This window comes from Scatophagus argus, chromosome 11, assembly GCF_020382885.2.
Source record: "Scatophagus argus isolate fScaArg1 chromosome 11, fScaArg1.pri, whole genome shotgun sequence".
Lineage (NCBI taxonomy): Eukaryota > Metazoa > Chordata > Actinopteri > Scatophagidae > Scatophagus > Scatophagus argus.
In genome coordinates, this window is record NC_058503.1 from 13,368,295 (window position 1) to 13,381,362 (window position 13,068).

The 13,068-nt window shown below is 41.2% G+C and overlaps 1 protein-coding gene across 3 annotated transcripts in view; it reads right to left on the reverse strand.

The window, feature by feature from the left end:
* The window catches only part of pkp4 (plakophilin 4), a 73,427-nt gene extending 60,461 nt beyond the window's left edge, over positions 1-12,966 (reverse strand). For 2 of the 3 annotated variants that reach the window (XM_046404072.1, XM_046404071.1), the window contains exon 1: positions 12,760-12,897. Coding sequence is in view for 1 of the 3 variants with exons in the window: in XM_046404073.1 (XP_046260029.1) it covers positions 12,760-12,855 (96 nt within the window). In the remaining 2 variants the exon portion in view is untranslated. Of the gene's footprint in view, positions 1-12,759 lie in introns of all 3 variants that reach the window. The other variant, XM_046404073.1, reaches the window with a different exon arrangement.
* Between the last annotated feature and the right edge of the window lie 102 nt (positions 12,967-13,068).

A 13,068-nucleotide genomic window follows, 5' to 3' on the forward strand; every position in this document is an offset into this window, starting at 1 on the left:
CCCTGACTTCTACACAGACACAAAAGGAGAACAGCAAAGGGAAGCCTGACTGAGTGCAATTTTAAAACTGACAGAAGTTGCCAACCCGGTCAGGGTAGACAAAATCCCTTCTGCTTTCTTTCTTTCTCTCAGTATCTTCTCACACAAAGAACAAGAAGTCATGGAGGCCAGGCACTGTTATAATTCACATTTAAATCACCACAAATCCACAATAAAATGTCTTAACATGCCTTTTTGTAACCCTTTACATCAAAAAGTTCCAACACAAAAAAAAATAAAAGACTTGCTACTCTGTGAAAAAAGAATAAGAAAAAGAAAAAAAAATCCTCACATCTTGACCACAATCTGTGTATATAATCTGTCAGAATGAATGTTTCTGAGCAGTCTAAACTTGACTGCAGGAAAGTGCACACAAAACAGACTGTAGGAAATTAAAGTACGGCAGAACAAACAACATACAAAGGAAAGCCTACTAAAAACATAATTAAACAAAGAAAAACTGCAACGTGTACCTGAGCCTACCTCTAAAATTCCCCATTTTATCTGGTCCAGGATGATCTCACTCTGCTTAGCTTGGAGTTGTCAGCAGGTCTGGGGTCAGGAGTGAAGACAATGATGCTGCTGCTGCTGCTAAACCTACCACAGTCCTATAGGCACACGGCTAACTGGTTCTTCAACATTTCTCTTTGCGTTTCCCCTCCTAATGCTAAAGGGAAAAATTAACCTCGCTGAACTGCCTGCTTGTTAAAACTCTGCTACGTCCGACCCTGACACAGTTTGCACATCAACACTGGGTAAGTAGGTGAGAAGCTGGGGCGAACCCGGCCTGTACATACTGACACAAGGCTGTCATTAGGTGAGTGCCTTAGGACCGTACTGTGTAGTTCTCATCCTTAAGGCAACAAAGAGGCAAACCAGTGTGTAATTATTACCATCACGGTTATTTCCCTCGACTAAGCAGAAAGTAAACACTCTGTACAGCAGCATGACAAAATCTTTGAGCATTGCTAATGACAAAACAAACCCGATTATTTGTAACAGCGCTTCTCTTCAGAGACAGATTTTTCACAATGTTTCAGCATGGAATAATAAGCATCTCTCTTTACTACACACTCTTTCTAGTCAAAGCTAAAGCTCCCCTTTAAAGTATCATAATCCTCAATGTCTGCAAGCCTGCCAAGAAAAGTCTTAGTCTGACCCCACCCTGACTCGTCAGATCACGTGGTCTGATCTACTGACCTCAGACTCCAGCCACTCCTCTGAGCTTCTTACACAAACCCACTTTCCATGACTCTCAATTAAACATACTTTATGGAAGGAAGGAAATAGAAAGCTATGGCTCAACATGTTTTAAAGTACCGATTCCGTTCAAATCTTTAAGAGGAAAAGCATGTTTCTGAAGGGAATGTTTCTTGGACAGATTTACTGTCCCGGATTCAAACACTGCCTTCTTGCATCAATTTAATCTACAGACATGACATTCATCAGTGCTCTGATCCCTCTGAAAGCCACCTGTGCCTTGTGTCACCTTCTCCAAAGAACAATGCAGTAGGAAATATCAGCCATCGCACACAGGCTACGTTTACATGCACAGGGGAACCGCAAAAAACACGGTTATTTTACCTCCTGTGGTTACGTGCATCTGGTCAGAAAGTGCATTTCTCCCTGGACATATACTGAGTCAGGACTGCATATTTAAGTGTCTGGGTGATTTATCATTCTGCCCTCTTAGGGAATCTTTTATTTTCTGCTTAGAGCATTTGAATTGACTGTGTGGTGACCGGTCAGGCTCTTCAGTGGGAGGGCAAACTGTTTCCTTGACTTTAAGTAACCCAGTTTTACAAAATATCCTGTACTTAAGCCGTTAAAACCGAAGACCGTTTTTCTTTATTATTTTTTTACTTCAGTTTGTGTTTCTGCTTGACCTTCAATTATCATTTTGGATTCAAGGACTTACCACTATGAGTAATAATCTTTCATTGAGGTTTATCCAGCAACAATTCAGCTGTTCTAAAGGGTTTTCTCTTAATCCCACATTGTTTACATGGCATTTAAGAAATCAGGTTACTGTAGAAATCAGACGTAAATGCACAGACTGATACATTCCTTTCTTCTCAGTTTTAATTCAAGAAGAAAAGCAGAAACTGCCATCACCTGAGCACATGCAGTGATCCTGTGAGTCAAAAGATCCACTGTCTGCCTGTCAGCAGGAGGAAGATCTGTCTTCAGGAGGCTGAGTGACACCAGGTCACAGGCATTAAATACAGACAAATGGAGATGAGCTAAGAAATAATTATACATTAGTTGAATTTCAATTGCAGGGAGTCTTTGAGAAGCGGTGGTTCAAATGCTGATTGCTCTGACTTGCTGAGCTAAAAGGGGGCTGGGAAAACAGAGCCGAGAGCTGATCTTAAGGAACCAACAGCAGGCGACATCTCTCTATTAACAGCACAGTAATACTCAAACAGGAACTTAAATGCCTCAACACACACTCGTACAGCGCCCCACGACAATCAGAGGTCGCCGTCATACAACACCAAAGCTCTCTGGCACGCATGTATATTATCGGTTTAATTCAATAGGCTTATTATGTATAAATAAATACCACAAGAGCAGTAAAAACAATAAAGAAATATGCCAGCTATAAACCCTAGATCAGACCTAAAAAAAAACGAGCCTGAATGTCATACGTATTATTCAAATAATAAGTCAGGAAATCTATATTAATGAATTTATTTGTTACATTTTGTTTTACAGCGTTAGGAAAGCAATGTTCATATTGAGCTCTCTTCCACATAGCTATTAATTCAACACTGGGATCAAATCAGCACTCAGTATCGCATATTGGTAAGAGCTGCATTGTGTGAGATGAGCTCTGAGCTGAACTGACCGTGGCAAACGAGATGAGGACAAATGAGGCATGGGTGAATTTTGCAGGTTTTCATCCAAAGCCCAAGTTAGATATTCACTGATTAACTTGTGCAGGGGGACTTAATCAGTTAAATCATCTGGCGTGTTTTTAATGAAAACCCACACATTCTCAGGCCCCTGTGGCACATGGTTGCTTATAACATATAAAGCAGCATTATGCAGAGAGTGAAATCTTTGCTGGGACAAATAAAGTCCCATTACTAATCTCTCAGCAGCAGCAAAACTGTCCCCAAAGACCCACAATACTTAATTACGTCTTGCTAGCACTGTATTGACATTGCTCAATAAAACTAACATTTGTGGTAAAGTATAATTTATCAGAATTCACCAAGATGAACAATAATATATTTCAGTCTCGGTAAATCCCCCAGAATGGAGGCGGAGGTAGGAAAACACTTTTGCATCAGCTCAAAAAGCAGTCACAACATCAGCATTATGTTTTTACAGCAAATCACTGAATTCGGAAACAATTTCTGAAATCCCCTTCTGTACACACTATTAGGCTAAGCACATGGGCAAGAAGTGCTGACTGAAGCCCTGACCAAGTAATTGCCCTGAGCTGATTTGAGAATGTGGGTGACACAAACATACCAATATTCCTATACAAACTACATGTCACATATTAACCTTAACCTGAGACAGTGCACTGATTACTATCAGCACACTGGGACTTCTCAGTGGCCTAGAAAATTCTTTTCAAGACGATGACTAATTCTCGGTAAGCGCACGGCGGACTTGCCAGCAGCAGAACACAAAAAGTTATTATTAGAGGATGTTTCGCTTTCTGCTGAAAATGCCTTGGTCATATTGACACACCCAATGGCAAAGGAATGTCTGCTTTCAGAGCAGAAGCAGTCACAGATACGCACACTCTGTCACTCTATCAATGATTACCCTGAATAAGCTCCGGCACGAAACAACGCGGCTTCCTTCACATAAGACACATACCTGTCCGTCTGTCGATAAAGGTTTAAACAAGGTGAGATATATGGCGCTGTATGGAGTGGAGACAACAGTCCGACCTCATCTCCTCTACGTCTTCAACAAAGTGGGCATGCAAGGTAAATCATTCAGAGGCTGCACCCATGCCTGCCTCACGCCTTGAACCTCACCCAGACAAATGTTGCAATAACCCGAGGCCTATCTGAGCACATGTATCCACAAGGCAGGGCTTACCTCTGAGTAGAGACAGGAAACACTGTCACTTTACAGTCTATGCAACACAAACACACACACAAAGACTAATGCCACACAGCACATGCATACTCCCTGAGCTGCACTTTATCTAGCAAGACATGTTTACCCAAAGAGGACATGAGGAAGACGACTGCTGATCAAATAATCCACGTTTGCACTGTGCAGCAGTAAAGACACAAGGCTAACTTTCTGCGAACAACTTCCGACAACAATCGCTCACCCTCCACACCATTTCCTCACAACAATACCTCAGCTAATGGGGAGCAGAGAGGCTCAACTGAAGCCCCATCAGCTGTTTCCAACATGTCACCACCGCTAATATGTTGAGACAGAGCAGCACTTAAATTATTCTGATTGCATGTGAATCCATTAAATAGAGTTTCTGCTAGACGGACTTGCTACATCCTGTCACACATTGTGAAACAAATACATTTAACACCCTAATGCCTTCCTGCATACAATTACAATGCAAGACAAGAACCACAGCAGCAAAGCTTCCCAGGAAGGAATTATAGCATAATGCTCTGTACAGTTGTAGAGAAGTCCAAGGAATTCATTCTTTTTGTATCGGATGTGAGGCACAAGACAAAGATTTTATGCACTCAGCCAACTGGAAAAAAAAAATGAATAAGGGAGTTGATGACTTGCGACATTCATTATTTAACCTCATTTAACAGTTCAGTTAAAAATATGTTTAATGAACGCTGCAGTGTTATATCAACCGTATGCACTCCATTTGCTGTATCAAACATTTTCCCACTGCTGAGCGTATCAGATGGCTATCAAATGATCATGTTTCGATTTTATGTTCATGCAGGATTCTTAGAGGGAGGTTTTGTAGAAATACCAAGATCATCCGAACGGGAAAACTGAAATGACAAATTAGCATAACAAATGTTTGGCTATTGGCAGAGTTCTGGCCCCTCACAATGTAAGGGGTCTCTGAGGTGAATAAATGAGCTTGCTCAGCACCTTATATTAACAATGATTACAGTAAGAGGTGAACTGCTCCCAGAAAAATAATCACTCACAAAGCTATGAGCTGTATATATTCAGCTTAGCTGACTGCATCTTCATAGAAAGGACATTTTGTGACAAAATAGGAGAAAAGAAATGATGGCTTCTACATGTACTGTCATACATACATCCATCTCGCTCTGACATATTTGAATTTGTACAACTGACTGCATAAGAGATAAAGATAATCAATTTGACCACCTATCCATTTCAGTCTTTGTCCTATCTAGTTGTGTTCTCATGCTGACAAGAAGCTCTTTTCATTACCAGAAAAAAATGATCCAGTTACAAATAGCAAGTTTTTATTCAACGATTTTGTATGGTCATCAATCCAGACTGATTTGAATGAGGGAGGAAATACAGCTCTGACCAGGCCCAGTTTCTAAAAATCCTAATAGCTTTTTCTGCTGTAGGATGTGAGAATAATCATTATATATTGACACAAAGCTTATCTTCTTTTCATTTTAATTGATAAGCTCCAGGCTCTACATCTGCACAAATACACTCTACAGTAATCTTCTGGTTCGAAACTTCGCTCCAAAGTTGTTCAGCATATTGAACAGGCTGCCATAGACAGCAAGAACAAAATTTGGAGACTGAAAGACCAAATTCATCTGTGCAATAACACTGACTGACTTCTGAACTTTGGTGAACTTTGAAAAAACAAAACACTTCAGCTCCTGAGAAGCATTGTGGAACCAGTTTAAAGCAGGAGGCGGATAAGCATAGGTCTGGCTATGCACTTCCTGACGTCTGATTTGCATTGGCACTGCCTACTCAGAGCTCAGAGCTCCATGCTTCGGAGTGGAAAGGCAGGGGTCACGGAGCAACGTGCTGCTATCCATTCAAATTTGAGAGCAGCTACGGATAACTGCAAGAACAAACTTTTAGCTGGAAACATAGTGACTGGCACGAGGGAAAGTCTTCCTGCATTAACTGAGCCACATCATCAATAAGCAATGGTGCAGCATGCATGGGTTCAAGGCCTTTTGGCACTAATAAGTCCCACAGCTATTGCACGATGCACAATATGGAATTTGTTTCCCAGTACGTATCACTTTAGCTGACAAAATATCGCTCCAGTTCCATCAGTACTGTGTACTGTAAAAGTGATTCTTGGGAAGGAAAACTAAAAATCTGTTTTAATACAGTCTTGATTTATTGCCCAGCACTACACTGGTCAGGGTGTTGGCAATTATTTAAAGTAGAAAATCTTTATTTTGGCATTTGTTGGCCAACATTCTTGTATGTGAGAACACCTCACTTTATCTGATCACAGCTTTTGTCTCGATGTTGGAAAGAGTGACAATTTAGCTCTTCTGACCGCTCAAGCGAGAAATGCCCAATGCTAACAGTGTATTTTTAAGTAATTAGCTTGACTGAAATAACCTGCACTCCAACACAGCAATTTCCCACTTCTGTTAGTATCCACTAGTTATGGCCGCCAGACTGCAAAGTGATCTCTCAAAGTCCTGGGAAAGGGGAAAACCTCATATGTAATTCTGTTTATCAGCAGATGGCCTAGTGTTGGTCTAATCTGAGCTCCTCCTTAACATCAGCTTCACACTGACATTCTTCTTCACCTGAAATGAAGCCAAAACAAAGAAAAATGTAAATAAATAAAAGGATGATTATTTTGCAAACGCCCTGTGGTGGGTAGTGAAAAGTGAGATGCTTCACACCACTAAAGAGACAAAGACAGTAGAGAAAAAGTACAGTTATTTACAGCGCAAAATCAAAAGCTAACATGCTACTGTTGAAATTGTTGAATCTTGAACCTGGTGTACCTAATTAAAATAATTAAAATGGGAGCCAATGCTTCTCAACATGTCTCGATACAGATTTGAATATTTCAGTGTCGCCATCCTACTGCACTGCAACAGAGAGCGCTTGAGTAAAGTTGGACAAAAAACTGTCAACTGTCAATTGCCAAGGTCTGCGCTGGAATAACACAAACGACAAATGAGAAAAATCCAACCAGAAGCAAAGTAATAACTGAGAATTAGAGAAATATGTAAAAATCTATTCCTGTACTTTAACCACCAGGACCACTGACATGCACTGAGCCCTGATGCAGAAAGACAGGAAGAACGTAGTTACTTAAGTAAATGTCAGGTCAGCCAACCAGCACCAGCTGGCCTTTAAGAGAATGATTTGGTCCATGTGAGAATACACTGAATTACCAAAAATTCCTGGGACTTACCCAGACAGACAGAAGGTGAAAATCTCCCATCTGCAATGTCACTGCATGCTGAAGGGGATGCAGGGTTTCTGTTAGCTGAAACCATGTGAATCATCTATCAAAGGGGATTTAATTGAAAAAATAAATCGCACCCCACAAGTTGGTAAAATAAATCCCTCTTTAGTTGTACTCTGTAATGATTCATAGAGATATGCCTGTGACTTTGCAGATCTGCAGAGGGATGTATGGTTTTACTTCAGACATTGCTTAGATTTTATGTCCTTCGGGTGCTACAGACTAGAAGTGTGGGTGCCATCACATCACATAAAATAAAATACGGACAGGATGCAAATCTTTTCTCACATCTAATGTATGACATACAAAAATATGCTATTTCTTATCCCCGTATAGCCACAAAACTACCACGCATGAAAGCAATGTTTTTCAGCCTTTTCGGATTTATTACGGCTACAACAGGAAATCTTAAATGATGTGTGAGCAGCTAGGAGTGAGCGAATGTCCGTCCAAACATGAGAGCGCTTTACATTGTTCGGGGTTACCGGTGCGTACAGAGGAGAGTGCACTTTGGATGCCAGCAAAAACAGTCCTTCCTGAGACGAAAAACAAACCCATTAACAGGTTGAATGGCTTTGAAAGTTAGAAGTCATAGTTTCTCCAGGAAAATATCAACACTTTAGATATTAGACAGAAAAGTGCTGGTTATTCTGGAATATTGGCCTGCTTCTTGGGGTAGATCTGCTAACTAAGCTTTGTTCTATAGAGTGAAAAACTTCAAGAGCAGTGTCTTAATCTTTTAAATGATCAATCTGTGCACCGATGCCTTAAGGCAACGGGTTTTTCAGCTTTGGTATTGTCACAATATCAAGTTACTCCAACAAAGAGAGGGAAAAATACAGTATAAGCTTTGATATCACACAGCCCACACCTGCCTCACAACTCCACAAATACAAAACTTAGGATCTATAAAATGCCATTTTAAATGTCATGTGCTTGAACTGTATTTGTTCATTTCCAGTGTCAACAACCCCCCTTTCAGAGTCAATTTTTACTTTGTGGCGGTCTTTTAAGTACCTTGACATTTAAGAAGTGATTCTTCTGCTTCCTGGAAAAGTTTTATGGAAACGGGTGAGGCAGAAAAAATCCTGCAGCTTGTTTCAGTTTTCAGTTGGAGGCTGGTAACAGGCGTAACACTTGTGGTCATGTAATCTGACATGGGAGACATGCCTTCACCTTCTGACTAAATCCAGCAACTGAGTGCACCCACATATCACTCTGGGATGATACCCGATCCAAACAAACAAACGAACGCTGAGTTTTTAAAAGAAGTTTAAACCAAGAGGCACACAGCCCAAGTTTGTTTTGTAGCTTGTGTGCTGAAACAATAAGCCAATTAAGAGATTAGTCAATTGGCAGAGAAGCCTGAAAATCAAATGAATACTAATTGTTCGAGACATAAATCAAGCACAAAATGCCAAACATTTCTCTCCAAATGTCTCAAATCACTAAAGTTCAAGTTGTCACGTTGAGAAATTGTCTAAGTTTCCTGATATTTCATGAATTGAGAAATTAAGAAAACGACCCAAAAAAGAAATCGACGTAAACAATGAAATAATTACTCACTGCTACCGTAGAAAATTTGAAACAATGGCTTAGTGTGTAAGATTGTTGAATTATTTACTACAGCATAGCATCTGACTCAAAAATTCACGTGTCAGCATGCAAGTGCTACTCCAGGTCATGACACGTTTTTATGACTGTAAAAGGTAACTGTAGTGATTTCAGGGGGATTACAAGTTATGTCATGCACTCAACTGAGATGAACTTCTATACCACTCCCCCCCCCTTTTTACCATAAGTAAAGAGAGAGCTTTCGCCTGGGGTGATAATGCGAGTAACACTTTGAAATATTCAACAAGGTATCATATGCCCCGCTGAGGTAATTCTGCAAGCTAGATAGGCTTAGATAGACGGGACTGTTTTGAGAAATGATCTCGTAGAAAGACTTTAATAGTTAGGCTGCATGTGCAGCAAACGACAGAGGGAAAGCTCTGTCCACATAGCAGAAACCGACGAGGGGGCGTCTTTCAGACTCAGCACGTCGGGCCTATGGAGGGCTATTTTACCGGACAAAAATCCATTGTGCACCTAATCTCTAAAAGCGCTGACATGCTTTGTGTTCTGTATTATCTTTAGCTGTCCTGCACCCAGGCAAAGCATGAAATCTGGGGCTCTTTCAGGAATTCATCTACATATCCATTTAGATCAACAATCAGCCAGCAGCCGCACATGCCAAGGCTTATCCACAGAAGCCAGTATCGGGCAGAACGCACTCTATACATGCAGTACGGTTATTTTAATTGGTCTGATTTTTACAGATGATAGAAAACCGTGCATATACGCGATGTAGACGTGGACTGCAAATTCTTAATTAACCGTTAAGCTTGGAGAGCTACTGCGTATTAATACTGTATCGAATCTTCATATTATATGTTAGATATTAAAAATGAATCAGTTTTTTAATAGTCGCTCTGATGGTTTAGTCTGTAAGTCTTTAGAGTGGTATAAAAAAAGATTACTAGGTTCACAAAGGAAATTCCCTGCTCTACTGTGTGGTTTCTTCTCAAGGGAGGAAGGAGAGAAACATCAGCTCTCTTCAGACCACACCGTTCAAATGTGGAATGGAAAGAAGCTATGAGGGGTGGGATTGGATTAAAAAAAAAAAAAAAAAAGATTTTCCACACCAAAGGATGAATAAAAGCTTTTCTTTTGTTGATTGCTACTATGAACGATTATTATCCCACATTGTAGCCACGCCGCTGTGAGCTGCGAGTCCTTCCTAGACACAGAAACACAAGCACACACACACACACACAAACATAGCTGTTGAGCATCTCTCACACTTCGGAACAAGCATGAATCATAAGGAAAAATTTGTCGAGTCAGTAAAAGATTTTAGTGTGGAAAGTGAGGGTAGTACATCAGTATCTGTGTCTATAAATCCTGAATGTATGTTATACACTGGTAACGGTGGCAGTTTTTCCTCCGCCGAGTGCTTGCTCATGGGAGAGTGTTGGGACCTCATCTATTTGGAAGATGGTGCTCTGTGTTGCTATATAAATAAAAAGTGAATTGAACAAAAGGTAGATCCATGGGTTTTAGTAAAGAAGCAAAAACAACACAAACTTCTGACAGCCACTCAGGAAAAACTCTTACTTTTAAGAGCCATTGACTGAGTGAATTGTGCAAGAAGGATGCTGACCTTCTCTTGCCTGACTGAAGAAAGAGGTTGAAACTTCAGCACTTTCATTACACACACACACACACACATGCATGCATGCTCAGACCAAAGGAGAATAGCCATTTTGTTACCATGAGATTGGATATACTTTCCCTTTCTTAAAAGATAGAAAATACTTTTTGATCGTAGTTGGAGAGAGGGAAAAAAAAAGCTAATCTGACATGTACCACAGGGGTGAGGGCTTAAGCCTTGATGTTGGGCCAGAATTAGGGGGTGAAAGAAATACAAGGAGGAGACACTCGCCAAATGGCGCTAAACTATTCAACTGTTGTCAGCTCCCATTAAAAAGAACTCACCATGAAGACTGGGTCAAACAATCACAGCAACACACACAAAATGTTTACATTTTGTGGGCACAAGGTTGCTCTTCACGCAAGTAGCAGTACTAGTACTTGTATAAGTAGTACAGAAAGTTTCACCAACGTGCATCATTATCTTGTACAGCACGAGTGATAAACAACATGCAGCATGACAAATGAAGCTGACAGCCAGTTTGCTGAATGTCTGCACTGTCACTGCTTAGAATACTACAAGAAACTAGTAAAAGGACAAACAGAGGGGGAGCTGGACTCTTCAAACCTGAATCCCACTGGTCTTTCAGTTCCACAGTAAACCACCCTCAGTGGCTGTCAGCTGTGTGATTGTGTGACTCTGTGTGTGTGTCTTGTGCAGTAATGTGAATCACGAGGGGAGTAACTTAGAGATTCTTGAGTGTGTGTGTGTGTGTGTGTGAGTTTGTGCATATGTGTTGGGGGGTGAGCGAGTATGAGAGAGCGTTCACATATGATCTCATCTGCCACATGCACTTCCAGTGTTGGCTTAAAGAAAAACAAAAAAAAAAAAAAATGTAGTTGCACTGTGGTCACATCAGTGATGCAGGAAGCTGACCTTTCCACACTTGCATGGCAACAGGGACGACTTCAATCACAGCTGCCAGCATCTCTCGGGTGACAACAGGAGTACGAGACTTGACCTTCACTTAACATCCATCATTAAAATAAAAATGAAAAAAAAAACACCTCCTACAATTTTGAGTTTTCTCTGCTTCAATTATAGCCAGACTTGAATACGATGCGGAGGGATTACAGTTAAATGGCAAATTCTTCTATTCCCTTTGCCATTGCATGTCTCACACTTGCACTTAAGTGATCCACACTGGCAGGTCCTGGGTTATTAAAAATATGAGTTGAAGACCGAACAAAGGGCTTTAGGTAGCCTGTGTGACAGGCATTATGCTATGAATTTCAAATCAGACCTACTTTTTGAAGCAAAGTGGGACAAGAGATTGGACATGTCTAAGGGCACAAATCCTGAGTGACTGACAGGACTGAGACAGCTACCTAGCTAATTAATCAGGCTAAAAGAACGCTGCACTTAATGGCATTAAGTCAGGTAATTTGACTATTTCTTCAGCAGATTTAACGGTAAAGGTGAATCCACGCTGTCCCCTCAAAGGTAGGCTAGCAAAAGCAATGAGGTCCACGTTAAAAGAAACGCCCCTGTTTAAAATGCAAATGAGGGTAATTAAATATGGCGTAGTTTGAACGTAGCGAGTGATCGTGAGGGTAAGGTAGGCTTATCTTACGGGAGCAGAGTCTGGATCTCCGCCCCTCGGCGACCTCGCATTCCAGAGATTCCCACACTCTAACCTCACCTGGCTTTTCCTTCACCGTTTAGCAACATGATTTCAAGGGCAATATCAGACAAAAGTCAGGATTTTATTTTTCATTTTTCTTGTACCCGAAAACTAACTTACACATGCACGTAGGCCACCTAAGTTCTCATCCCCAACGGTTACAAGGCACGACATCGACAGCGCGTGAAGGATCGTCAAAGGTGTGCGTTGTTGGCAACGAATCGGTCACAAGAACAAGATTAGCTTAGTATCAGATTCTCTCCCGCTGTGAAGAAGACTAAAGAAGTTTGCCTTATGCGAACGAAAACAGCTAAGACTTTCTCTACGCAGTGAATTCACGACTTTCTGAGTTCAACTTGCAGTCCACATCCTCCTGTTTCAGATGCTTTCATTTTTTTCCCTACATTTTCTCCCAATTATTCTGCAGTTAGTGAAGAAGCGAGGTGTGTGTAGGGGGGAAAAAACACAATAAAATACCTTAGGAGGACTGTTGTTGCGCTGAGCTGAGCGGCGGCTCGGATCTACATTTGAGCATGTGAGTTGGTCGGTAAAGTCCCGTCGTTTAAGTCCCATGCATGTGGAAGAGTGAAACGCGCCTCCATAAAAGCTACAGACGAGAAGAAGAAGACAACCCCTCCACTGCTCCCTGCCTCCACCAGCAGTCCCAGGCAATGCGAGCGTGCATGACGTCAGTGGGAATGTGGGGGAAACGGTGCGCACTCCTGATTGGTTACGATGGGAGCAGGGGGCGTTCCCAAGGAGGGTAACATTGTTGAATTGAACAAT